At 39.6% G+C, this 26,964-nt stretch overlaps 2 protein-coding genes across 8 annotated transcripts; one reads left to right on the top strand and one right to left on the bottom strand.

Moving 5' to 3' along the window:
• The first annotated feature begins 1,860 nt into the window (after positions 1 to 1,860).
• LOC119021141 (alpha-1,3-galactosyltransferase 2-like) lies at positions 1,861 to 11,661 on the top strand. Of its 3 annotated transcripts, XR_005075487.1 has the most exons (8): positions 1,861 to 2,225; positions 6,120 to 6,203; positions 6,307 to 6,396; positions 6,671 to 6,766; positions 8,894 to 9,031; positions 9,135 to 9,836; positions 9,919 to 11,205; positions 11,336 to 11,661. XR_005075487.1 is itself a non-coding variant. In XM_037101199.1 (7 exons), the coding sequence occupies exons 2-6, from the start codon at positions 6,199 to 6,201 to the stop codon at positions 9,817 to 9,819; spliced, it is 1,014 nt and encodes a 337-aa protein (XP_036957094.1). In that variant the 5' UTR covers positions 1,861 to 2,225; positions 6,120 to 6,198; the 3' UTR covers positions 9,820 to 9,836; positions 9,919 to 11,659. The 3 variants fall into 3 exon arrangements, 2 of the variants coding, with proteins under 2 accessions (XP_036957094.1, XP_036957095.1); XM_037101199.1 differs by having other exon boundaries at positions 9,919 to 11,659; XM_037101200.1 differs by lacking the exons at positions 6,120 to 6,203; positions 6,307 to 6,396 and having other exon boundaries at positions 9,919 to 11,660.
• Positions 11,662 to 12,883: 1,222 nt separating this feature from the next.
• On the bottom strand, positions 12,884 to 26,532 carry si:dkey-264d12.5 (coiled-coil domain-containing protein 30). Of its 5 annotated transcripts, XM_037101156.1 has the most exons (20): positions 26,146 to 26,530; positions 25,952 to 26,078; positions 23,817 to 23,993; positions 23,582 to 23,702; positions 23,238 to 23,449; positions 21,369 to 21,534; positions 21,031 to 21,102; positions 20,685 to 20,800; positions 19,330 to 19,413; positions 18,911 to 19,009; positions 15,870 to 15,992; positions 15,636 to 15,734; positions 15,387 to 15,484; positions 15,150 to 15,270; positions 14,833 to 14,945; positions 14,552 to 14,693; positions 14,189 to 14,325; positions 13,917 to 14,034; positions 13,278 to 13,339; positions 12,884 to 13,187 (listed from the first exon to the last, which is right to left on the bottom strand). In XM_037101156.1, exons 3-20 carry the CDS (start codon positions 23,856 to 23,858, stop codon positions 12,974 to 12,976), a joined length of 2,139 nt encoding a protein of 712 aa, XP_036957051.1. In that variant the 5' UTR covers positions 23,859 to 23,993; positions 25,952 to 26,078; positions 26,146 to 26,530; the 3' UTR covers positions 12,884 to 12,973. The 5 variants fall into 5 exon arrangements, 4 of the variants coding, with proteins under 4 accessions (XP_036957051.1, XP_036957048.1, XP_036957047.1 ...); XM_037101153.1 differs by lacking the exon at positions 25,952 to 26,078 and having other exon boundaries at positions 23,280 to 23,449; XM_037101152.1 differs by lacking the exon at positions 25,952 to 26,078.
• Between the last annotated feature and the right edge of the window lie 432 nt (positions 26,533 to 26,964).

A 26,964-nucleotide genomic window follows, 5' to 3' on the forward strand; every position in this document is an offset into this window, starting at 1 on the left:
GCCCGTGAACAGACGGACATGGGATCACTGCATGATGCAGTTCAAAGACAGCCGAGGATGAAGGTGAGAAACTGACTTTTGAAAATAGGGGTAATGAAATAGAAGCCTGATTAAAGCTCTATCAATATATGAATTAGAAGTCAATGTGTATTTATCTTTTTACCTGACAGGGACAGAGTTAATTAAAGAACAGGATGGATTTAGGAAGAATGCTAATTTACACCAGCAGTCCCCCCTTCATGAAGCCACCCTTTGAGTTGAGTTGTGTAAAATTATTCCACAACTTGATGGCCCATTTATATATTTTACACAGTCTATGCATGATATAAATTATTCCATATTGGCCCATTTGTTAATTTTAAAGAAACTGCATTTACATCTCTGCTTGGTGCTCATGTTTTTCTGATGTGTCAGATAAAGTGACATATTCTGTAAACTTGTCAAACTTGTTTTTACGAAACACCTGAACCATCATAGTCACCAGTAATCTAGCAGTTAAGTGAATGTTGTGCTGTGAAAAGTACATTTCCCTCTGAACTGTGGCGAAGTATCACGCAGCACAAAATGCAAATGCCGGAGTAAAAGTAAAAGCGCCTTAAAAGTAATTATACTTAGTTACTTTCCACCAGAATCTACAGCAGCCGTGTTCCCCACCCTCTCAGGAATGTAACTCTAATTTTAGCTGTGTTGTCGGCAACAAACTCACGTGAAACTCGCCTGTTGCAACAGGCCCCAGGTACTGTGCTACTCTAGTCTGTTCCCTCTGATGTGAGATTGCGAGACTTGTGCTGGCACAAACAGTAAAAGGCCACATCACAAATAAGTGAATGAAAGACTTTCGAGTTTGACTACATTCATGTGAGCCACTGCCTCTCAATGCATGTTGTTATGGAAATGTTAGGGCAGTGTCGCAGCTTCTCACACAAAGTAAAACGACAAAAAAAAAAGACAAAAGACAAACCATGAACCTTTGCTACACACACTGTGCGCTGGCCTTTTGTGGCTCCAGAGGAAGCTGTATTTAATGTGATAGACTGCCTCCATTGATGTCACTTAGTGACTGAGTTGCATTGTGGATAATGTAGGCACCACATTTTGGTGAGATATTACGTTTTATAATTCACTCTCTCTTCTGCCTTTTCAACACCTTAAATATGAGGTTAAAAGTCATAATTATTGATCAAAAAGCCATAAAAATTGAGGGCAAATTTCAATGTTTAAATGTCATGATTACAAGATAGATTCACAAATGAGATACAAAGTCATAAATATGAGATCAAATTCATAATTATTAGATCATTATTCGATAGAAAATAAATTATTAGATAAAAAGTCTTAAAAATCAGATAAAAGTCATAAATATTGGGTAAAAAGTGTGTTTTTCAGGATAAATGTCATGATTATGAGATAAAAAGGCATAAATATATGGTAATAAATTCTAACTATTGATAATAGTTATAAAAATTAGATCAAACGTCAGAATTATTAGGGGGAAATAGTAACAAAAACAAAATTCAGAATACAAGTCACGATTGTGAGATGGAAAAAAAAGTTCTCAATATCAGATAAAAAATACAGAGTGCTGATTTTCTAACAAAAGGTGAATCGCTTGCCAACATATGTGAATATGGAAATCAGGGGCGAGCGCGTCATTGGCGCAAATCATCTTTGTGCGTAAAAAAGCATCGTAGTTGTTATTTTTTCTTGTTAAGCTTGTGCGTAAACTTATTTGACAAGTTGTATTTTTTTGTTCTTGGTGGGATTCTACTTTTTTCTTCTTCTTCTTCTTCTTCCTCTTCTTCTTCTTTTTTTTTTTAATCCTCAGCTCACTTCCTCAGCTCATCTGTCGAGCGCAGTTTAAACAAGCCGGGGGCACCTTAGAGAAAGAAAGCGTTAATTGAGCCAAAGCGCGCGCACTAGGAGAACAGCTGTCCGGTCCACCTGTATACAGGTGTCCCCTACAGGAGAGCACCGTCTGTGTACGGCTAAGCAAAGCAGCTGAAACCGTGTGTGCTATACCTGCAGCCCGAGAATTCCTTCACGGTGCCACTCCCTGTGAGTCGATGCTATGTAAAGCTGAGGTGAGGAGAGAGAGAGAGAGAGAGAGAGAGAGAGAGAGAGAGAGAGAGAGAGAGAGAGAGAGAGAGAGAGAGAGAGAGAATGAGAGAGAGACACCCGCAACCTCAGCTCGGATCTTACACATTTGGAACGACGGCGGTTCACAGGTAGGTGATCAACACTTCCAAAGTCAGTTTAAACATGTTGTAAGGTGTGTATCATTCTGTCAGTGGAAAGTGCATTTAAAACGTGGATGGAACATTTTTAACGCAGGTTTGGGGATTCTGGAGCTTTGCATCATCAGATATTCTGGTATCTGTTAGAAAGGTATTCATGTGTTCTGGTGGTTTGCGGATCAGTTTTAGAGGAAGAGGAAGTGCCCAAGAACATTATTTTAAAAAGTTTGGTTTTCTGATGTATAGTTTTGTGGCACAAGCCTCGTCGTGATGTTTTTGTTGGGTTTTTTTTTTCTTTCCCCCGGCTAAAAAGTCACATTAGAAAACGAAATATTTAACTTAAACTAATGAGACACAATTGGTCCCCAACGCCGACTTTTGCCGTTTTCCATTTCCTAAAGATCTAAATGTCATGACGTCATGCCGTTACAAATTGTCCAGCGGTCTGTAATGTAATGGTGGCACTGCCGTAACAGTTTTAAAGATTATGATAAAAACGTAAAAAGATCCCTAACAGAGCTTCTCCCCTCCACACCTGCTCTTATTTGCCATCTTCCTTTCCGCTGCCGTGTCACGTTTCCCTGCTTACCACCTAAATTATTTGCATATAAAATAGAAAACAACTTCAAATTCAGTGTAGCTCGAGCTACATTTGATGTGACACAATTGACCCCCGACACCGACTTTTGCCCAGTTGTATCATCTGATGTAATGGTGGCCCTGCAGTAACAGCTAAAAGATTTAAAGTTTATAATCAACAAAAAGATAAAAGATGATTGCCAGAGCTTCTCCCCGCCTGTATACTCTCCACCCCTTGTTGTTTACTTCACATGCTCTTTCATTACCTCTTAAAGTCCCATGTGCCATCCTCCTTTTCCTCTCTCCTGTCATGTTTCCGCTCTTCTCACTGGTCCTACTGGTGGCGTTGGGGAGCTCGGTGATGTTTACCATCAGACTTCCCATTCTTGAGGTGCAAGCTGGCGAAGGCTCCAGCTCATCAACATCAGCAGATGTCTCATCAACCCAAAGACAGCTTCCACACACGCCGTCAAACTGTTTCTGTTTCTTCCTTCTCATTCTGGTTAATTTTTGAATTTTTAAATCACAACTCTTACAATTCAATCCCACTCAAAAAACTTGATTTTTTTTTTGTTTGTTTGTTTGTTTAAAGGCATGTGGAGTAGCTGAACACAGGCACAAACAAGTCAGGATGTTAGTGACAACAGACACAGAACAAGTCAGATAGAACGGATTAAATAAACTAAAATAAGACAACTGCAGTATTGACAGTGAGGTGCAAAGCAGCACTGAGGTAGAATATATATTGTGCCTTTAAAGACAGCTAGGTCCAACCTCACTTCCTGTTTACTGAGCACAAGCTGCTGCAGTCTGGTTGCAGAAGTACTCTGCTCAGATGTTGCTTAGATTTGTAGCTGTCACCACTGGCCTCTTTGAAGGTGTCCGATAATTCTCCGTCCCTTTCATGTGTTTATTGAATGTTTATATGTATGTGATGCTTGGGCTTATTATTTTAAAACATAGTGTTCCTCACCCTGGACTGCTGTAGGGCAAAGTAAAGCATGTCTCCTTTGTACAGGTTGACAACAACATTGATGGCTTTAAGGACTCATTTTAGAGGGTATACATGGACTGCTGAGTTATCTGATCATAATACATAAACAATACACCCACAGAGGGCAAAGAGCAAACAGAATAGCTCAAAGGAAAAAAGCATTGAAAAACTGTGTGTGGCTTTGAGAACAATGTGAAGATATTATTTTAGATATGATGAATGGGTTCGGCAGCAGTGATACCTTACTTTTGTTTGATATGATCAGGAATGAAATGATGCTTCTTCTGTGTTAAAGACAAACATGAACATTGCGCAGGGTAATATAGCGATACCCTTATATCGTCGTTTTAATACGTGCCTTCATCCACTTGGTCATTATATCTGCATTTAATGACTATTAAATATCAAAAATCAAATTGTGTTAATGTTTTGTGAAAGTAACAATTCATCCTCGCATTATCGATATAAAAAAAAATTATATATATATATATATATATATATATATATATATATATATATATATATATATATATATATATATATATATATATATATTGTGCTTTTTACAAGATTGTGTTTCACATTAATATGAATATAATTCTTAATATCACAATATTATTTTAAAGCAATGTTTCACCCTGTAATGAAAAGTTCAGGCACTATCTAACCTCCCTTTTTCACAGATGGGAAAGTCAGGCATTGTTTGATGGTCCACAAAACATTTCTGAAGCTTCAGGGCAAAACAGAGTTGCAGCATTCTCCGAAATCAGTGAAGTAGATGGAGACTTGTTTTAAAACATTTACAAAAAACAACCCAGAAAAACATAAAATGGCTCTGCACAGTCGGTACAAGGTCATCCAAGCCTCTGACAGCTCCGAGCTACTGAATTGATTGGAAAAGACGTAAAAGGGTGTAAGTGACGTCTTTTTAAAACAGTTTGGGATCTTGGGACTTCAAGAGACTTGGATTATATTGTATGGAGTCATTTTATGTTTATATTAGTCCCAATCTACTTCAGTTGTTTAGGAGAGTTCAAAGCGCTGTTATACTGAGGGCGAACCGTTCCTTCCAAAGCCATCTATCACGCAGTCCATCTTAAAGGTGCCTTGTTGAGTTTTCAACAAAGTATGGAACGACATGGAAACCGGCTGCGTCCTCGTGTATGTGTATGGTAGAAAAATTCACAAGGGTGTCCTTAAATTTGAAGTGCAGTCAGGTATTTGACAGTGTTCACCAGTTAGCAAAGGCTCTAACCTGAACACAAACCACAACAGAGCATGAAGTCAAGAACTTCCCAACCGCTAACGCTGAACGTCTGAGCTGATTCATTCTGTCTCACTTCGTCTTTGATCAGGAACGTTTCTGATGTACAGTTTGTTTTCCGTTGCTTTAGCTCCACTTTTACCACATAAAGTTTCTCATGCAAAGAGCCGAAATTACTAAGCTCTTCCCCACTGAATCACACGGGCAGCTCCACAGAATGACTCCTCCCACGTCAGTCGTGCTCACTGATTCACCGCAATGTGTTTTGGAAAAGTTTCTACTGTATCAGTATTTCAGCATCGCTTGTGATGACTTTTCCGCCACTGTCCCCAAAATCTGTTGGGCAGAAGGAATGTATCTGAGATTTGTACAAATAAATTGAATTTATTTTTCTTCATTTCAGAGTGAAACTTTATTTACAGTAATGTTGAGTTGGCGACATATCTGCTCACTGTGTTTCAGATTATTGAAATGTATATCACTCACCCTCACATTTTTGTGAATATTTTATTTCACCTTTTCATGGAACATCATTGAAGAAATGACACTAAAGTAGTGAGTGTGCAGCTTGGATAATATTTTGAATTGTAAATTTTATAAACGTGCATGTGTTTTCAGTTTTCTTTTTAATCTGAGTAAATTACTACTGCATATTCCATTTTAATATAACATTTAGGATTCACACTTCATTGATAGTCTTTATTTACCACTGTACCTGCTGCACAACAATTTCCCATTCTTATTTTAAAACACAGCATTGATTAAGAATTCAGTGGCGAGCGTAAATGACATTATTTGTGGAAGTTTGATTTTTCTCTTTTTTTCTTTTTGCTGGCAGTTTTTGTATATTCTTGTTTGGCTGCTTGTGTTTAAAAAAACAAAACAAATACAAATAAAATAAATGTTCAAATTATTAGATTTTTGTTGGACAACATGTGTAAGTAATACAAAAACAGCAGTAAAAACGTACGTATCATAGCAGCATGACTGTCAAACTGAACATGTGAGCTGTAAAACAGGAGTAACTTCTCCTTCTCTTTTCTTGTAGTCGCTGTCATTTTTTACATGAACCCACACTGCCCTGGTCTTTGACGAGAGAGTTCCCGGTCCACTGAACCAGGACAAAAATGGGGTAAATTACATATTTAAAAAAACAAACAAACAAACAAACAAAACAACTTAAATGTTCCTGCTTTGTTGGTGCCACTTTGTGTTTACAGTACCTCTGCCCGCAGGTACATTCAGAAGACCAAGAACATTTTAAAGTGCCTGCTTTGCGTTCCCATCATGCTCTGCGTTCTCTACTTCACGCGTCCGTCCATGAGGTGAGAACCAGAAAAACACGCGCTTCATTAAAGAGGACACCTCCCTCACTCGGTTGCCAATTTAACGTCAGTAATCAAAAAATAAAAGCAGCAGAAGCTTCAACTGGGAGGAAGTGGTTTGTGGTTTCTGACACTTAAGGTGTTTCTATTACAAACAAAACACTTATGAAAATAGGATAACAAAAGCAGGCTGATTAAAACACTTCAATACAGACATATTATTCTTCTTATTATTTGGTACCAGCTCATTAATGTGATGTGTTTTTGATCACAGATACTTGGTAGGCTTCCTACCGATGGATAAATGCCCTTTGGAAAGGGCAGACCTGCTGTCTCTGGAGTACAGCGTGGATGCAACCCTTGATATCTGGTAAGACAGTTCGACTGCAGACGTTCAAAAGATACAGACAGTGATGATGCCTGTTAGCATGAGAACCAACCGGCTGAGGTTTCCAGCTTGGCTTAGCTTTTTTTTTTTTTTTTTTCCTATCACCAATAAACAAATTGGTTTGGCGTGTTGAGAGACCACAGGCGAAGCTTACATTTCCTGCTGAAAGAAAAGTGAGATGAGTGTCAGTTTCAAAACATTGTGGCTTTGATAATTTTCCATATGCTAACAGAGTGTGCTTCGTGCTTCCTCATGTAAATGACGAGTCCTTTTATTATTATTTTTATTGATTTCATTGCTAAAACCTGTCTGTTTGGATTGTAGCACAATTGGGGGTCAAAGATAACGATTGATAATAATTGGGACGAAACAGCATGAAATCTCAAGGTGTGTATTCTGCAATGTTTTATGCGTTCAGATCACAGCAGTGGGGAGCCTTGTTCTTAACGTTGGTGTTTTTGTTACTAAAAAAACACAACAGGGCTAATAAATACATTAGAGCCGAAATTATTAATTGATAAGTCAAACCATCTGAATGATTGATTATGCCTTTTAAAGTCATTTATGGAGCAACAATTTTCTAGTTTCAACTTCTGAATTTCACAGATTCTTTTTAACGTGTTATTCTTTGGCAAACTAAATATTATTGGGCTTTTCAAGTTTTTGGAAAATCATGCAAGTTGATGAAGTGACGGGTATTGTTCAGTAATTTCTGACATTTTTAAGACAAAACGATGAATCGATAGGATAATCAGCAGGTTCAAAGTTAAAATTTAGATTTACGTAAGGCTGATGTGGTTGATACAGGACACTGATGAAAATCTGCAGTCCGGTTACCCGTCACAGTCTGAAAAACTACAGTATACTAGTTCAGTTATTTGCATAAGCACATCTACATCTCCAGTCATACTTCAGCCAAAGGTTACAGATGTTTTCACTCACAAGCACATTTTAAAAGAAGGGGAAAAGGAAGCGAAAAAGGAAGAAACTAATCTGTAAAATAACTTCATCTTTTTATGCAGTCAGTTAAAATGGTGTGTTCGACACTTGCATTCACATCCAATATTTTATTAAGACGCATTTATTTTCTCTCCTGTTTCACCTCCGGAAATGTCTTAATGTTGGTCACTCCCTGATGTCCTCGGCCTGGTGCAAACAAATGGATCTTGCTCATGCTTGTGTAATTATATTTTTTTATAGTTTCTTTCAATGACCGGATACCTAGAAAAATCACACCACCACCAAAACTCTGTGTTTTACACAGTATTTTCCATGTATACATATGATATTAAACATTGTTGATGTTATTTTTAGAACAAAAGATTGCATAAAATATTAATTACATAAATTAAATTATTGTAAATTAGACTGCAATTCTGCTAATTCTGCCCCATCCATAGATGTCTGAAAATTAAAGCTAAATTAAAGCTCTCGGCCTGAATGATGACGCAGAGACTCTCCTCTGATGACAGGGAGTAGATCTCGTCAATCTTTACTTTGATCGAACATCAGAGAGAGATTGTTTATAGGCCATTACACTCACGGAAATGAGCAAAATAAACAAGAAAAACATTCGAGCTCTCGATTTTTACTGAAAGAACAAACCTCCCCTAACTTTAGCTGTAATGTGCTGAACCTCCTCGTGTTCACAATATGAAGTATGATGTATATATTCATATTTAGTGGTTTCTTATAGAAATGTCTACATTTTAAGGATTATTTGTCGGTGATCTAAGTTGGTTTACAGGCAAAGGCAATACTGTTCTAGAAAAATCAAACATTGTTGCACATTTGTAGTTCACTTTTGTTGTGTGTTTTGTTGGGAGACGAATGTTGTTGTTGTTGTTGTTGTTGTTGTTGTTCTGGCGCAAGAGTCACAGCTGACGTGTATCAAGTGTTTGGGTTGCATTAGTACATTTTGGATGTGAGGTAACCCTTCTGCTGATCTGCATGACATTCAGTGTAGAGGTAAACTGTGGAATCCAGATGATGACAGAATCGACGATCCCCCACAGCGAATATTTAACTTAGAAATCCTTGCAGATTCCTTGAAAGATGGCACAACCATTACAAAATGATTTCCCTGCTTTAGACTGTCGTTTATTTCAGGTCAAGACCAGACGTGCAAACATGCACCTCTTGGAAAGCTCCCATCCTCTGGGACGGGATGTTTGACCCTGATCTTTACGACCAGACACACAGGAATGAAGGAACATCTGTGGCTCTGACAGTGTTTGCTGTGGGCAGGTTTGTCTTCACATTAAACTACCATTTTCATTTAGAGACGTAACGTTGAACTGTTTAGATGTGAAAGTATTTGACATTTTTCCTTTGTTCACTTCCACCGCAGGTACCTGGAAGCTTATCTCGAGACCTTCCTGAACTCATCGGAGCAACACTTCATGTTGGGTTTGCCCGTCACGTATTACGTCTTTACGGACCTGCCAGAAAAGATGCCGGACATCAAGCTCGCTCCTCAGAGAAGCATAAAGGTTATAAAAGTCGAGAGGCACTCCAGGTGGCAGGACGTCTCTATGATGCGAATGAAGACGATATCAGAGGTCATCGAATCAGACATTCGCCACCACTGCACACACGTTTTTTGCTTCGATGTGGATCAGGTGTTCACCGGAAGATTTGGCTCGGAGGCTGTGGGAGATTCTGTGGCTCTGCTTCACGCCTACTTCTACCGCCTTCCAAGGAATCTGTACACCTACGACCGCAACCCCAAATCCAAGGCTTACATGGAAGTTGGGGATTTCTACTACCATGCTGCTGTGTTCGGAGGCTCGTGGAAGTGGGTAAAAGCCTTGACTGAGGCCTGCTACCAGGGCATCATGGAGGACAAAAAGAATAAGGTGGAGGCTCTGTGGCACGATGAGAGTCACCTCAACAAGTACATGTGGCTTCATAAACCGAGCAGGGTGCTCTCTCCAGAGTACTGCTGGGACCCCAACATCGGTAACAGGAGTGAGATACGTGTCACCCGACTACAGTGGGCGCCAAAACATTATGAGGCACTCCGCACAGAGTGACGTGTTGTGGAATTAAGGTGAAAAAAACACCTGTTCTACTGAATGAATTGCAGGTGTTGTGACAAACTCAGATTCTCACGGGTCTTTCTGTCCCCTCAGGGTACTCACAGGCTACTTTGGGCTGTAGCGCGCAACTTCGGCGCGCTCATCGAGGGACCTAATGATCTCCAGGAAGGACAACAACCAACGGCCAACAAATTCTCTGCCAATCACAGGCGAGCTATAGCCTCCACATACAACACAGCGGTCACCTAACCAATTCACTGATATTCAGGAAACCCAGTAACTCATTACTGTTTTCAACAGGACTTTTTCTTCAACAGCCTTGGCACACTAAAGCTATCACGCAACAGTCAACATCAGCATGTGAACCCAGTCTGTCACAATATTAATGCTGACATGCTTGACTGTCTGGGCTGGTTGATCAATGTTACATTCATGTGCATGTCAGATTCACCTCTTCGCCAAATCATCCTTTTTGGATGGACAATTTATTGATCACAAACACTTTATCCAAAGTTATTAATGTCAAATCCACATCATGTCTTTTATGAATTTCAGATGGATATGTAGTATCAAGAATGTCAGGGAGTCCTTCATATTTTTTATGTAAGAATATTTGTGATAGGGGCTGTTGACATATCACAACAGAACCTGTTCATTAAGGTACTTAGGGAATTGTTGCAAGTGCTGGAGAGCGCCTGTGTGTCAGTGAAGCCTTACATGTAGTTACTTCAGAAATCATGATTTAAGGGTAGTAACGAACAAACTGAGTAACACCATTTATCTCATAGGTCCAGTCAAAATAATGGTGGAAAGATGTGGTGGTGTCAAGTTTAGTCTGTGTCCACCATCTGTTACGAATAAGCACGAACTTGAAATGACTTGTGTCTTTGTCTTCTGGGCTGAAGATGCAGCGGCTGACTCATTTATTTATTTTCACGTTCTTTCATTTTAAACTCTGTAAAGCTCAGGTATAAAGCCAGTGACTTAAAAAGGTTGTGAAAGTTGAATTTTTTTGTTTGTTTAGTATTTTGCACTTGTGACACTGCCAAACTGACTGTTGAAATTCTTTTTTTATTTTGCTGCATGTTTGAATTTTTTTTTTTATAATTTTGCTGTTTACTCCTTTGTTATGCTGTCCTTTTACATTTTCTTTGCTTTTTTGGCCATTTTTTGTCATTTCTTTGGTAGGTTTGGACACATTTCCTCACATGACAATGAAAATGTCTCTTTTTTTAAAAGGATTATTTTGAGATGTGGTATAAAAAACATTCCAATGTACAGAGGCTTTGTCCTCGCTGCGGTGGCCCCAGGTTCGAGTCCTGGCCTGAGAACCTTGTCCTGTTTCCTGTCATCTCTTGAGCTGTGTTTACAATTATAAAGGTAAAAAAATAACCTAAGAAAATGCATTTGAATATTAACTGCACTATCAATATGAATATTACAATGATGACAAGTTACCAGTAAGCCTTCAACATATGAAGTCTCATGTTATTGTTCTGCCTCTTTGCAGCCCTGCAGCAGGTGGTCCTGTCCAACCAAATTAAAATCTGGATACAAAGATTAAATATTTTTGACCCCCTTTTGTTTCCATGTGAAAATTGCTTTTTGTCGTGGACTTGAGTCTCATAAAGCATCGACACACAAGATGAATTAGTTTAGATCTCATTTTCTATTAAAGAGATTGTGCAACTAGGTCACAGCAGTTTTCTCATTTCCAAGTTGTGGCATAATATTGTTGGGTGTAAGTCTGAAATTTACAAGACTACTGCAGAGCTTTTCAGTCGCACCTTCATTCCAGCTGTTCGATCATTTTGTCAGTAGTAGTTTGGTAGTAGGCTCATTCATTAATTCTGTCGGCTGCTGAGTTTTCGTTTGTAAATACTGATGAAAGCAGAGAATAAAGAAAGTGCATTGTTTTAACACAGTCTGATTTAAAGCTTGGGGAATGTTAAAGTTCGGCCCTAGGCACTTCACTGTTTCAGTACTAAATCTGGACCCTCTAAAAAAGTAGGCCCAGTCTATCCTCACAAAAGTTACTCATGTCTTTAAAATTGTGTATGCATTGGTTTTGAAGTGGAGGTTAAGCTACCACTGACCAATAGCTGAAACATCCAACAGAACAACTTGAGAGCACTAATTTGGTAGGAAATCAACTGAGACATTGCAACGGCCAGTTCAGATGCCACTCGGGAGTTAGTGTGATAAACAGTTCAGCTGCTCAAATGACTGTTCTTAGTTTAATGCCAACAAATGCAATAGTTACCAATCAGAACAGAAGTTGGACTTTTGTACCACTATCAGCGCTGTGTTTGTTTGTGCAATGGAAGAGGAACATAAAGATAAACCACATGATGGAAACTGACAGTTGAGTTGTGTTTGGGTTGTAAACAGAGTCGGACATTTGGGCTGGGGCAAGTAGTCGACTGGATACAGTTTCGCATACAGACATTAGTACCACATACCCATGCAAAAAATAGCATTACATTTGTTTATGCCGTTATGTTTATCACATACAAGCACACAAAACTGAAGCAGATTCAAAACCTTAATGTCACTTTGATAAAAGTCAGTTCTAAATTTGCATAGGGCCCTACTTAAACCACTTAGTAGTTGCATACATGAAATTTAAAACTGAAATATGCATACTCACTCATGGATCACTGCTCATTGTGTAACAATCAGTGACTAAAATATATATTTCATAACATCACTTTATAATGTTTTTTTTTACACAAGAAGGTATTTTGTTGATTTTAGACTCAATATAATAACATGTTTATGCTGCAACGCTCCTCCTGCCTCCTCATAAACTACGCCTCCGTTTGTGTGCCACTGAAGGAAAATTCAAGTGTGCTAGATTTGCAGGTTGGTTGGGCTTTACGCTCTTCAGACAAGTTTCAAGTCTGGATTTGCAACATTGTAAAGACATTTATTTTCAATTGAAATATTTGAAATATTTTGCATGAAAAACATTTGAGAAGTTGTCACTCAGATTTGAGTCACAGTATAGCGTTGAAAATTAAATTGAAGTGGGTAGGGAAGAGAAAGACAAGAAGAGTAATGCAAAATGTAGTTTATTAATCAAATTTTTTTACAAATATATTTATCAATGTAAAGTACATCAATGTTGCAGGTATGACAGAAAATTTCAACAACATGCACTGTGCGAGCTGCTAAGGGTGGCCGGGGGAGACGAGTGGTTTGAGCGTCTCCGAGCGGAGGTCAGATTCAGGTAGCCCATCTCTGCTGATCGAGACAGGGGCCCAGAAATGAGACACTGAGGGGGAGACGTCACGTTTGACTGCTTGAGCTGAGTTTTATCCAATTCAACCGCAATTTCTGGCAGCTCAGGTATCATCATACTAGGGAAACAATCAAAAGTTTGTCAACATTTAATGTTTCATTTAGGAAGAAAAGATTGTGCTGAAGTTTTTAACAGCATTCAGGCCTACCTTGAAGCTGGCAAATGGAGGGATGTTAGGACCTGTGTAGGATTAGATATTTTCTTCAGTTCCTAAAACAACAAAACAAAATGTATGTTAGACTACATCACAGATTATTTGTAAGTCTTCACTGACTCGCACTGATCTAAGAACCTGCCATTCAAGTCAGTATTTTTCTTGTTGACAAAAGTAAAATTATTGATTGTAAACCAGTTTCATGCCTATCCAAAGACATTCACATTTGTGATCCATGTCCATCTCAGAATGAATGGTCATCACTTAACTGTTCATCAAGCACCAGTCAAAATTTACTTAGTAATTTAGTAAATGACCAAACTAAATGGCACAACAAAGTTCCCTCACAACTGCACTTTGTGTTTAGTGGCAATTAGCAAATGTTAGCACCCTTGTAGGCTAAACTAAATTTGTAAAATGGTATGAATGATATCTGTCCATTAGCATTGCCATAGCGGTATGTTAGCATGCTGATGATAACATTAAGCTCAAAACAACATGGACATCCAGCTACCAGCTTAACTACAGATTATTAGTCATGTCACTTGTCAGGAAGACAGTAGCTTTGCACATCTGCAACTCCAGATCTCTGCCTGTGTATTAAGATGAAATGGACTTAATTGCGGATGGTACCTCAGCAAAGTGAAATGACTGCATGTTCTGCAGGCTGCGTTCCAGGATAGCTTGTTGACTGGACATATGGAGTATTTTGTTGCCAAGTTTCTTGTTTTCCATCTCCAGAAAATCCACCCTTGAGATCAAAACAAACGTTGTTGTCAGTTCAACACAGATTAACTGAGTGTGGTGTAAACTGGTGAATAGCTCGAGAAATTACTTTTGCAGTTTCTGTTGAACATAATGTGTGGACTCATCATGCTGCTAGGTGTTGGCTGTCGGTTCAGTACCTGCATTTAGACAAAGTAGCTGTCAGATTACTGTCTTTCTTGTTGTGCTCCTCTTCGTTTAGCTGTTCTAGTAGCCTTCTCCTCTCAACAAGAAGTTTGTCATTTTCCACAGTTATACTCATGTAAAGCTCTTTTTCCTGGGAAAAAAACAATGTCACTTCATTCATCATCCAATTTTATGTAAGATTAATTTGAGTGAGACTCATGACAAAAGGAGAATGACAGTGCATTTCTACCATCTCCCTTCTTTCTACTGTGGACATTCAGGTTTAGGAATACATCATCATGATATATCAAATTTCAAAGATGCACCTCAAATTTTCTGGTTTAGTTTGTGTTAGCGAAGACAAGCTGCTGATTTACCTTTGCTAATGAATGGGAAGACAGGGACAGTTCTCGCTCTAGATTTTTTATCTTCTCATCACGCCACGAAGTTTCATCATCAAATTTCTGTTTGGCTCGACACAGTTTTGCTTTGTGCTTTTCCTTCAGCTCGTGGTACTTACTGCAATAAGACAGACAAAAATGACATATTACTTCTATAAATTCACCCAGAAAACAAAAGAAAACCACATTAAGCTGTTGAAATTCTCAAAATCCTCTAAAGACGATAAAAATAGTCTTTGGTGTTATGGGCCTGTTACCTCCGCTCTTTGTCGAGGCTTTTCAGGGTTTCACAGATCTCCATCTTGAGTGTTTCATACTTGACTTGGGTTTCCAATACAGTGTGCAGCATTTCTTGACAATTGGGACACTCCTGCAGACATTGGCATGAATAGAAACTGCTTCAGTGCCAACAGTGCACTGTGAAACTCACTCTGTTTTGCAGTCTCTGAGCCTAACACATGTTGGCAACAGTTTCTGCCCTTTAGCACTGTACAGTCAAAAATCGTACAATGAATATGTAGTCAAACAGGCCTGGTAAGTGAGCAATTATCCAGTCTTCAAATAAGAAAATTACCTTGGGCACTGTATTTGCCTTGTTCTGCAGCAGCTGTAGTTGTGTTTGTAGCCCTTTATCCTCTAGCAGACAGTAAGTGTTTTCACAATGTTGTGAATCCACCTCTTTTTGCTTCCTATTCCTTCAAAACACACACGGACACAGAAATATCACTTAACGACGTATTACTGCAACATTGAGGGCTGGCATACACATACAGTTGTTGCTGGATGCTGCAAGGAGAAAAAAATGTCCTACTTTTGGTCCTGCAGGTTGTTTTCTTTGGTGCAAATTGTAGATATAAGGTTATCCAGATCTTCTTGAGAATTGTGCAACTGCTGCGTAAGGGAATGTATCTGAAAGGATAAGTGAAATCTGTGATATCTTGTAATAGAAAGAAAGGCAATTATAGTGATTTTTTCTTAGAGACAAATCGGTAAACAAATCTATCTTAAATGTAATTATCTAAAGTCTCTTAGTAACATTCAAAAATACTGATTGACTCACTTCTGATTCCTTCTCCAAAAGGCTTCTCGACTGTTCGCTAAGATTCTTCTCCAAATCTCTGCAGATCTCATTGCTCTGAATCAACTGAGCTGCCTGGGACTGGAAGCATGAGATATGTGAAGATTTGTCAAACTGTTTTGAACCTTTGCCATTTCATTTTATTTTTCTCCATGTGACTTGGTGACAGAAGTTAAAGCAGATCCTCTCTGTAAGTTTTCACTGAGTGAAACTTACTTTAGCGGACTCATTAGCTTGGTTTGCCTGAACCTGCAAGGTCAGGAGCTCCTGCTCAGCCAACTGCTGCTGCTCCTGCAGGGCTGACTTGAGACGCTCCACCTCCTTCTGCAGAGATACAACCTGAATGACATTACACACAGATCAATGTAGAAAATTGGCAAAGGAATAAGTTCTTTTGAGATAACCAGTAGGTGGCATTGATAATTCAGTCAGACGCGGATGTGGAGCTACCAGTTTTGCAGTCGACTGTCAACCTTGGATGCATTATTTTGAGTGAGTTTACCTTGTTTCCTTAGGTATTGAGGTAACTTGTTTTTTGAGAGATGATTTATCCTTATAACTTCTCATGCACTTTTCTGGTCCTCACATTTTTTTTTCATAAAAGTATTATTAATTTGACATGCAAATGTACATACAATGAGAAATAAGGACTTTTTCATTTCCAAAAACAACAACAACCACTTATCCCCTCCTCCCCCCATCCAGTCCTACATAATCTTGTTAAAGATCCATAAAAGTGGAAAGTAATACACATCCTTCCTTTTTACTGTAAGCAGATAAACAAATAAGTACACAGAAAATAACAACAATCAGAGAAGTAGCATTGTCAGTGGGTTAGAATGAGGCAGAGAGGGAAATTAAATATGGTGAGAGGTTAACTGTCAGAGGTCAGCATTTCATTTGTCCTGTAGTGTCTTCAATTTAGCTATGTAACTAATCATCCAGCCCCAAACAGAATCAAAATTTTCAGGTGTTCTCCTCAGATATTATTAATTTTCTCCAGGTCTAAGTACAGCATAAGGTCCTTAAGCCACAGGGAGGCTTTGGGGGCAAATGGCAACTTCCAGTCCAACAATATTCTTCAACATGCCAACAAGGATGCAAAGGCGATACTATCCTTAAACATCTTCCTAATTGTTTGAGGGTCTGATAATACTCCAAAAATTCTGTACAAGGCGTCAACTTCATATTTAGTGCTTCTGGTCCTCATATTTTGACCGATATGCCAATGTAGAGGCTATATGTGTAATCCAGCTACCAACAGAAATCAAGTTTCTACATGGTCCACCAAGCTGGATTGTTTAGGCATTGGATATGGACCAGAGTCAGTAGGATGGCGAGGATAAAATTAGGCGGGGAGAGCGACAGAGGACAGCACTTTCATACCTTCAAGATTATGAGCATTTTCAAGTTTCTTGCCCTTCTTCTTCAAACCGCAGTCATGCAACTGCAGTCATGACTAAAGAACAGTCCTGTCAACCCCCCCATACATAACGAAGTTGAGCAAATTAGAGACATGATCATGCAGTTTCTCAGCAGGCAGGATGCACTCAAGAGGAAGCAAGACTCATACAGATCCTATCGCTCAGGCTATTCTGCTGGTGAGTCAGTAACATACAGACTGTGAAGCTTGTGAGCCCATCCCTCTACATCCCTCTACCCCATTGATCATAAAGGATTATGACACCTGCCTTCTCCTTCTGCATCCTGGTCATGGGAGGGTCTATGCAGAGATCAGACGTTCATACTAGATTTTCAGAAGCCGCCAAGCCATTAAGAAACATCAGTGGACTTGTGTCGAATGCAGGAAATGGAGAGCTAAACCCATTATTCCCAAAATGGCAGACCTGCCCCCTTCCAGACTCTGTTTAACCCAGCCTCCATTTTGGTCTACAGGTACGGACCGTTTTGGTCCATTGCTCATAAAAGTGGGTCAAAAAAAACAGATAAACCATGGGGGTTACTGTACAAATGTCTTACAACTCACTGCCTCCATACAGAAATTCTCACAGGCCTGGGCACTGACAGCTTTCTTACGGCCCTGCAATGTTTCACAGCACGCCGAGATCAACCCTTTGAACACTTATCAGACTGTGGAACAAACTTTAAAGAAGGAGCAAAGGAAGTAAGTGATGCTTTTGAGGCCTTGAATCCAGTATTAAAGGAGCAGCTGGGTAAAAGGAAGATACAGTTTAAGTTTAACTCTACAAATGCCCCCCCACAGCATTACGAGTGACACTGGAAACTGTTACAGAGGGAGTACTCAACACTGTTTTGACAGAAATCGAAGGTACTCTCAACTCAAAACCCTTGGGGTGTGTGTCATCAGACCTGGCTGATCCTGACCCTGTGACCCCAAATTCGCTTCTCATGGAGCGATGGAATGCTTCCCTTCCCTTGGCAGTGAATGCTGATTCAGACCTTATTGGTCGCAGAGGATGAAGACACAGCCAGAATTAGAATTATCAAAGACTACTTACCCAGCCTTCAAACCCAACAGAAGTGGCAAAGGGACAATATCAATTTAGCAGTGCCTGATGTAGTCATGGTAATTGACCCACAGCTGCCCAGAGGACTCTGGCCTATAGGAAAGGTAAACTCACCTTAGCCCCAGTGAAGATGGGTGCATCCATACAGTACATAAGGCCTGTTGTAAAACTAACCCCCCTCCCCTTGATAATGGATCCTGAAACAACTCAGTCTGGTAAAGACTAATGTTATTATCAAATATGTTACCATATTTGAGGGATGGCTGTGGAAAATACTCTCCCCTGCTCAAGCCTGGGTGTGTGGGGCTTAACTGGCCTCACCTGAGGCGATAAACTCTCAATCAGCCTCTGCTCAGCATTCAGCCTCTGCTCAGCCTCTTTTTGTCTGCTGAAGCATGCTGCATGGATGTGGAGCTGCTAGTTTTACAGTCGACTGGCAACCTTGGATGCCTTATTTTTAGTGAGTTTATCTTGTTTCATTAGGTACCGAATTAACTTATTTTTTGAGAGACGATTTATCCTTGTATGTTAGTTTATTTAACTTCTCTCCTAAATCTTTTTAGTAACCAAATCATTTGTGTAATGCAGTCGACTGAATGAAGAAATAAATGGTTTAAAGGCACTTCCCTGGTCCTCATATTTTGACTGATATGCCAGTGTAGTGGCTATATGCGTAATCAAGCTACCAACAGCAATCAAGTTCCTACACAAAATAGCCATGCCAATTTGCATTCGATTGAAACCTGTTCCCATTGTTATTGTACTCACAGCTTCCTCCTTTTTCAAAAGACATTTCATCTGAACAGTGAGTTCCTCCTGTAAATTCAAACAGGTCTGGTTGCTCTGTGGCAACTCTGCTGCTTCAGACTGAAAAAAAAAAACAAAAAAAAAACAGGGTTCTTTTTCAATGTGTACATGCACATGCATCTCAGGTTTGTAATTTGAAAAATAATGATAAGGACAAGGACAATAGGTTTTTACTACTGATTTAGTAGTATTCCCAGGTTTTTTTCAACAGGTATGTACAGTGTTCCTTCTCCTACAGTTAATTGGGATCTTATCTAAACATCATACAAATAACAGCAACAATCAGACAAATGTAGAGCTATTTGATGCTGAGTGTTATATGATGATAAAGGATATGAGTAGTCTGATTTGTCTAAATTAGTAGCTTGATTTGCCTGAACCTGCACAGGGAGGAGCTGCTGCTCAGCCTGCTGCTCCTGTGAGGCTTTCTCCAGCTGCTCCAACTTCTCCTTCAGAAACACCACCTGTGACAAACACACATACAGTATGTTAGGACTCCAACTTATTGTCACTCCTGATTATTCTGCTGCTTTTATTTTCGGTTCATTAATCAATCAAGCAGTGAAAGTAATGACAGTGTTTTGTGTCCAACTATCTACTCAAAGATAATCATTTTACTATAAACAAAGAAACAAATCATAATGGATCATCATCATCCATCAAAATGGAGACCAATTACTCAGACAAATCAACTAATTGTTCCAGCCCTACATCGCAGTAGCACAATAACCAATGTGTCCTTCTATGTCTGTAACAGTGTCACACATCCACATTGAACAGATAATAAATTAGCATAAGTCACAGCTAAAACAGAATGAATGCTCTGTAAACACTTGTTGCTATTGCTTTGTCATTACAGTTGGAAAGCTTTTATTATATTATCTATTGCTTCCACAAAAGAAATCTAAAAACATTCTGACTGTGGAGATGCCAGAATAAGACTGAAAACAGTCTTTTGTAAAAAAAAAAAAATAAAAAAAATAAAAAAAATAAAACCACAATTAATTATACATTTCATTCAGTCTTTATTTTGCTTTACAACAAGCAGTTCTAACAGAAAATATGATATACTTTTGATATGGCTTCACAGTCAGAAGTAAGAGACGAGATGTAAGATGAGTCTACCAGGACTAAACCTTTAAGATTATTCTGTCATTAAAATTCGAAAGTCTTTGCGCAAACAAAAAAAAAAATTGGGAAGTAAATCTTGTTGCATCCCTCATCTATGGTCATCAGCGATGGGTCATGACCGAAAGAACAAGATCGTTGGTACAAGCGGCCGAATTGGGTTTTCTCCGCAGGGTTGTTGGGTAGTCCCTTAGAGATAGCGTAAGAAGCTCAGCCATCCGGGAAGGAGAGTAGAGTAGAGCCGCTGCTCCTTTGCGTGGAAAGGAGCCAGTTAAGGAGATTTGGGTATCTGATGAGGAGGCCACCAGGACGCCTTCCTAGGGAGGTGTTCCTGGCACGACCAACTGGGAGGAGACCTAGGGGTAGACCCAGGACCAGGTGGAGGGATTACATCTCCTCTCTGGCCTGAGAGCGCCTGGGATTCCCCAGTCAGATTTAGCATACGTGGCCAGGGAAAGGGAGTCTGGGGCTCACTGCTGAAGCAGCTGCACCCGCAACCTGACTCCAGATAAGCGGCTGACGATGGATGGATAGATGGATCTTGGATGCAGTGTTCTCTCACCATAGGGTTAATATGATAAAATACCTCTTTCAGCAGGTATCTTACCGTCTGCTGTAGAGAGTTTTTCTCAGCATCCAGGAAGCGTACCCTGTTCCTCAAGGCTCTGATCTCGAGGTCCAGGCGATCGTTCAGCTCTTTGGTTTTTCTTAGTTCTACCATTTCTTTTGAAATTAAACCAGAGAACAAATGCATCAGATTACACATAATAATACATTAATAGGAGGACATCACTGTCATCATACAGACACTTTTGTCTGTAAAATGTTGGTCACTTTATGGGGAATGCAATGCAGATAATGTCTGCCTTTCAGTACTGTATATACACACTCAATGGCATCCAGCTGTTCTTTGTCGATAGCTTAGAGAACACACATGAAAGAATTATTCTTACCATATTTCTTCAGTTTGTCTACTTCCTGTCTGAGTTGTTCTACCTCCTGCTGTGCAGCCTGCAGCTCAGGCTCTAAAATAAAATGTAAAAAACGGTATTATTTCTGCAGTACTCTTCACAAAGTTCCCTCTTAAATTTAGATCAGTGTAAGTTTGTGTAAATTTCAGTTTTAGTTCAGAGTCTGTTTGGATATTGTATGATGGTGAAAAAACTTCTGAACACTAGTCATATACAATATTTATGAAGGATTCTGCTTAAAGTTTGGTGAAAATAGACAAAGCACTGAAAACGTGGTGACAGCAGACTCTCTGAGAATGACACTGATTTGTGTCCCTCACCATAAGCTCTTTGGGTCAAATGAGCAGACTCCAGCTCATCAGTCAAACGTCGAATCTCATTGTGGGCCATGGCCAGCCGCCGGGAACCTTCCTCCACGTCCCGCTCCAGACGGGAACACTCCCTCTCCACACTACTTGCCTGGCTGGCCAAATGCCTGGCCTCAGCCTAAACAGAGAGGGAGAGGCAACTGACCAACATTCATATGCCTCACTATGAAGAGAATACATACAACAATGTTGCATGTGAATGCATGCAAGAACTGTAAGAAGACCTTGAGATGTGCACTGGATCAAACTGTATCAGTGGTGTAGCATCTTGAGTCTCTTCTGCCATGCAAAGTTCCCTATATTGCGCTGGTAACAGTGCTTAGTAACACTGGAACAAGAACAAGGGGTGTAGTTAATGTGGATGCTGATGAACAGGAGTTTTTTTTAAATAATACATGCAAAATAGATCCTCGCTTTAAGACATGCACTTTGGAATAGACAGAAAAAGGCAGCAAGGCGGATTATCTCTGATATTCCAACTGACCTGAGTGCAATTTTAAGTGTTTGTTAGTATAGGATACAGTAACACCGCGGTATATAAAAAGGACATACAGGAATAAAAGTATGTTTGCCCTGTGAGGCTCTGTGGAGTCCAAAGAGTCTCCTCCATGGGCTCTGGTTATGACGTGGTGCCCCCTTGTGGGAAAACTGTGGAATAACATTAAATTGCGGGATAGTCATTTGATCACAAGGAAATGTATAAAGGCATACTCATCTGATATTGAAAAAATAAATCTGACTTAATTATTTTACATTTACAAAAAAAATATCACACACAGGATCACATGCTTCCAAGGAGAAAACATAAAGGGGGACAAAAGGAAATATGTTAAACTTGGCTCTGATGTTTGCTTAGAGCTATCACAACTGCGCTGAGAGATGAACTATCATCTGTGTCTCTCAGTTTTACACCAACTTTCCCCATTTCTCTGAACCATTGATCAGTTATCAAATAATGGTGAAAATGTTAGAAACTGAAGATTTACAGCTGCTGAGAAGTAGCAGGGTCCAGTTTCTACTAAATTATCTAGTATCAGATCAGTTTATAGACTTGAGTACTTGGTAATATATAGTCCAGCATTTCAGTGGTAATGGCATTAAAACAACCCCAGGATTGATAACAAGGATCTCAGAGCTTTACACACTGCACTAAGCCCCCTTTCACACTGGACTGAAAACATTTAACATTAACTACCATGTGGCTTTTGTCTTTAATGTGAATCGATACAATCAGCATTCTTTCCCCCCTCAGATGACTGTAGTAGTCACAGGGATTGATCGGCTCCAGTTCCAGTACCACCGAGGTGGACATGCTCATTCCCAACCCGTGTCAGGCCCGATACTATGACGTGTTGAGATTAAGGACGACGACTTGTTAAAAATATTTTCCATTCATCTCTATTCCCCAAACATCGTTCAGTCTGTGCTGTGGATGTAAAGTGATGAGGTATATGACCTGCTGCGTTCTATGGTATCCTGTTTGTCAAGCTTGATCATGATGACATACATGACAGCCCCCCAAATACTGATAGGTAATCCTGAGTCAATCAGCTGTTTTAAGCAGATTTATCAGAATTCTAAAAACCCATCATATACATGCTAATTTTGGTGTAAAGGATTACAAGGTATTACAGCCCTTTTGGCCCCTGGTTAAAAAAAGCTTTCACACCAATACATTCCTGACACATTCCAAAGTGGGCTAACCCCAACTTTAGCCTTAGGCTTGCTGAGTTTAACAATTTGTGCATGAAAACTGTAAACCCAGGGTCAACTCTGAATATGCAGTGTGAAAAACCTTTAGGATGATGTTTTTCCTCTAACCTGATGTTCACTGGTGTTCAGCGCTTGGGCTTCAGTCCCCACCTGGCTTGATGTGTTTACATCAACCGTCAGGCTGTCGGGGACCTCGCTCGTCTCAAGTAAGGAGGCTCTCTCCACCAGGAGGTAGGCCACCTGTTCACTGGGGCTGCTGTGGATCAACTCTGTGAGACCTTGCTGGTACAGCATTTTAGCCACCTCGCTTATCTGAGAATCTATCAAAAAGAAAGAGAACAGTGAAAAAGTATGATTTATTTTTGCTTTAAAATCTGAAAAGACTAAGGGTGTCTGGGGTCACTAGAAAGAGAAAATCTGTACTATCATTCTATTGGAAAAAGCTATACAACCTTGAAGGGATATCAGGCGTTGCAGCTGGTCCTGGAGCTGATCATTTTCATCTTGTATCTCCTGAGCCAAAACATCTTTGTGTTCTGTAAAGATTCGAATCTGCTCCAAGGACTTGCGTACCTTACAGCCGAACAGATAGAAAACCAATGTCCTACTCACTAACAGACACAGAGTTTTACTTTATTCTTTTTGACAATTCCTGATGTCATTGACAATCCAGCCATGATAACTTACCTCTGCCATCTCTGCTAAGTGTTGTGAGCGCTGGGTGTCCATGTCCCAGCTCACGCTGCTCAGACGGTCTCTTGTGCGCTGGAGGGCACGCCATAGCAGACACAGCTGAGCCTCCTTTGGGGAGTCAGGAGCAAGTCCCTCTTCACTTAACCATCTGGCAATCAACTTCAGCTCTTCCTAGAGACGCAATGAGTGACATGAGGACATGGCCACTGACAAACCATCTTATTCAGAAAGGAGCAGTCTCTGAACACGAATGTAAACATTATGATATGGTCCCATTGTTTCTATGGTTATGTGGTGTCTTTTGCCTTGTTTCCAGTATTTGCCTTTCTTCTTCTGTGTTCCTCCACAGTTTGCATTCCCTCCAAACCTGCTCTGCATCACCTTTGTCAGCCCAGCCCTCTGGTGTCTTTTGCCTTGTTTCCAGTATTTGCCTTTCTTCTTCTGTGTTCCTCCACAGTTTGTGTTCCCTCGAAACCTGCTCTGCATCACCTTTGTCAGCCCAGCCCTGTTTGCAGTGCTCTTCCCTGCCAGTTTGTCCCCTGCTCTCTTGTTTTCCTTACTCAATTTCCTTACTCAATCCTCTCTTTTCTCCACTTCATCTCCTCCTTAGTCTAGTAGTTAGTCTTGTATTTATGTCCAGTCTTTAATTGGCCTTTGTTGTTTGTTTTGTGATTGCCTGGTCCTGCTGCTGATCATGATTAGAACCTGATCCATAAATCTTCTTGCCTGCTGTCTCCTGTACCTTCTTAGAGCTCAGTGTCAGAATTATGTCATTTTACAACAAACGCCTTTGATTTGATGTTGATGTTGTCTAATCAGGTCCTTTATGCTGCTATTTTGACCTGGTCTTGGCTAGGTCTTATTCTCAGTGTGACTACCTAGTTAACCCTCATGCAACTGTTGATACATTACTTTTTAACTTTCATATTTTAATCATTTTGGCTGTATTAATGCATATTATATACATATGGCAAAGGTGTTTTTTTTCTTTCTTTTAAATGTCAACCTCAGCTCATGGTATGACTATAATACACTGTGTATATTAGAGACAGATATCATCCCACTAACTTTACAGCGTACAATCTTGTATATCATGTTGTCAGTCTTTCATTCTGTGGCCCTGAATGAGTTTTTGTAATTTTTCATATTTTTCACTAGAAAGTGCAATTTACCTGTATTTTGGCTCATATGCTAAAAACACGCTATTCCTCTTGTATCCTATAGGGAGCTTTGCCTCATGACACAACTCAACCTTCATCCAACTGATAAAAAAAAAAAACACATTTATTACAAAAAAAAAGTTGCATGTCAAAAACTTTTAAGCAAATGGAAGAAAAATGATGTGTACTTCCATTAAAAAAAACAGTGGCATCATGCAAATAAACTGGTATTTGAACGTTTAAAATAATGTTAACATATAGTATTTTATATCAGTTTTCTGACATAGCACATTTTCTTTTACTCATTGCTGTCTGAGTAATTTACCTTTATATTTGATCAGTTGCATGAGGGGTTGAATAAACGTTATGTATTACTTCATGGTGTGTCCTGGAAGTGATTCATCTTTAATCTTTAATTAAAGCTCTGAGTGAGTTTACTGACATGTCTCTTGGCAGTGGCCGAAGTTGTTTGCACATTTGGGGGAACAGCTGTTTCCTACAGCAAAGACAGCTGGCATTGCCAGTGTTTCTGCTGAGCTGCTTCTTCCACACTTCGTCTTGCATTTGCATTGTTGTGACATTGTAATCGCATGGTCTGCAGTCACACTTGCTGAAAGCCAAATCATTTTACGCTACTCAAAATTAGTTAGGGGTAACCCTGACCCTGACCAGAGATACTCACGAAACACAAGATCAACATTCATATATGCCACAGGATTAAAAAAAAAAAAAAAAAATCAAGTAAACACGTTAAATATCCCAATATTCCTAAATAATTTGGTGCATTTCAAATTCGAGTAAAATTCAAATGCAAATTAAATCAGTGAACGAGATGGACACGACATCTGCAGCATTTCTATTTAATGGAATGCTACAGCCACAAGAAAAAACAACGAACAAGATAGTTCACTCAGAGCTTGTAGAGCTGAAATTAGCTGACTAAACTGATATTTTTGACATTTAAGTTACCTTTAAGCGGCAGCAAATCGCAGAAACACTGTGATGGGGTTCACTAATATTTATTCCATCGGCAGCTTTGCAGCGGGTTCATCAAACGTCTGGTGCAGAAGACGACTGTAACGGTCCCGGCTTTTAGCTAACATTAAAGTTCAGGTTTTAGCTAACAATATGGACAAAAAACAGAATGTGTTCGATGTCGTTACCTCTGCTGGTTGCTCCATCTGCGGGTTATGACACAACTTTCCACCGTGGTTTTCTCTCACATTTTAGTTTTCATCTTTGTCTTTTTTTCCCGAAGAAGTCAAATCCAAACACGGAGAATCAGTTTCTCACTCGCATTACAGCACCGAGACGTCAGCACGCGAGTCTGCCGTTGTTCCTATAACGTCCCACAAACTTCGACATACTCGAAACTTTCTCTCCAAAAACCAGCGACACGGAGTGAAAACACGACGTGGGCTGAGGCTGGAGGAATGCTCAACAGAGTATTTCTGTCTGTGGCTTGTGGTGGTGCGAGGTTCCGTTATTTCTTGTTGTCAAATCTCACGGTTCTTGTGCACTGTGATAGTGGGCCGTCCATGAGTCCTTGAAGGTGTCTTGAGGGACCGTTATTATAGTGGATAGTTTAAGTTCACCGGTAAAAAATCAGTAAAAATGAAACTTTGTCTAAGATTCTGATTCCAGATTTTTATTTTATTTATTTATTTATTTTTTGGCTTTCTCTTAGGGTAAAATAATGTAAAACGAATGTAACGAATTTCTATTACTCAAGTCCTTATCTAAGTGCAAATTTAGGCTACTTACACTTACACTTAGTTTGACAGTGAAATAGCATCCATTTGAGTTCTCTAACATCTTAAAGAAAAAAGTTGGTATAATAATAATGAGCTCATGATAATTATGTGCATTTATCTGATACTTTTCATTTTGGACTTTTACTTATAGGAGTATTTTACTGTGCTTATTTACTGTCTTATTATAGTACAAAGTACTAATAAAGTACAGACATCCAGTGTTGATGT

This window comes from Acanthopagrus latus, chromosome 6 (genome assembly GCF_904848185.1).
Source record: "Acanthopagrus latus isolate v.2019 chromosome 6, fAcaLat1.1, whole genome shotgun sequence".
Classification (NCBI taxonomy): Eukaryota; Metazoa; Chordata; class Actinopteri; order Spariformes; family Sparidae; genus Acanthopagrus; species Acanthopagrus latus.

Excerpts from the sequence above, each read along its gene's own strand:
- LOC119021141 (XM_037101199.1), top strand. Across the intron at positions 6,767-8,893 it reads GATGCAACCCTTGATATCTG|GTCAAGACCAGACGTGCAAA; the intron begins GTAAGACAGTTC and ends CGTTTATTTCAG. Across the intron at positions 9,032-9,134 it reads ACAGTGTTTGCTGTGGGCAG|GTACCTGGAAGCTTATCTCG; the intron begins GTTTGTCTTCAC and ends CTTCCACCGCAG.
- si:dkey-264d12.5 (XM_037101152.1), bottom strand. Across the intron at positions 21,103-21,368 it reads TTTGACCCAAAGAGCTTATG|AGCCTGAGCTGCAGGCTGCA; the intron begins GTGAGGGACACA and ends ATTTTATTTTAG. Across the intron at positions 19,010-19,329 it reads AGCAGCTCCTCCCTGTGCAG|TCTGAAGCAGCAGAGTTGCC; the intron begins GTTCAGGCAAAT and ends TTTTTTTTTCAG.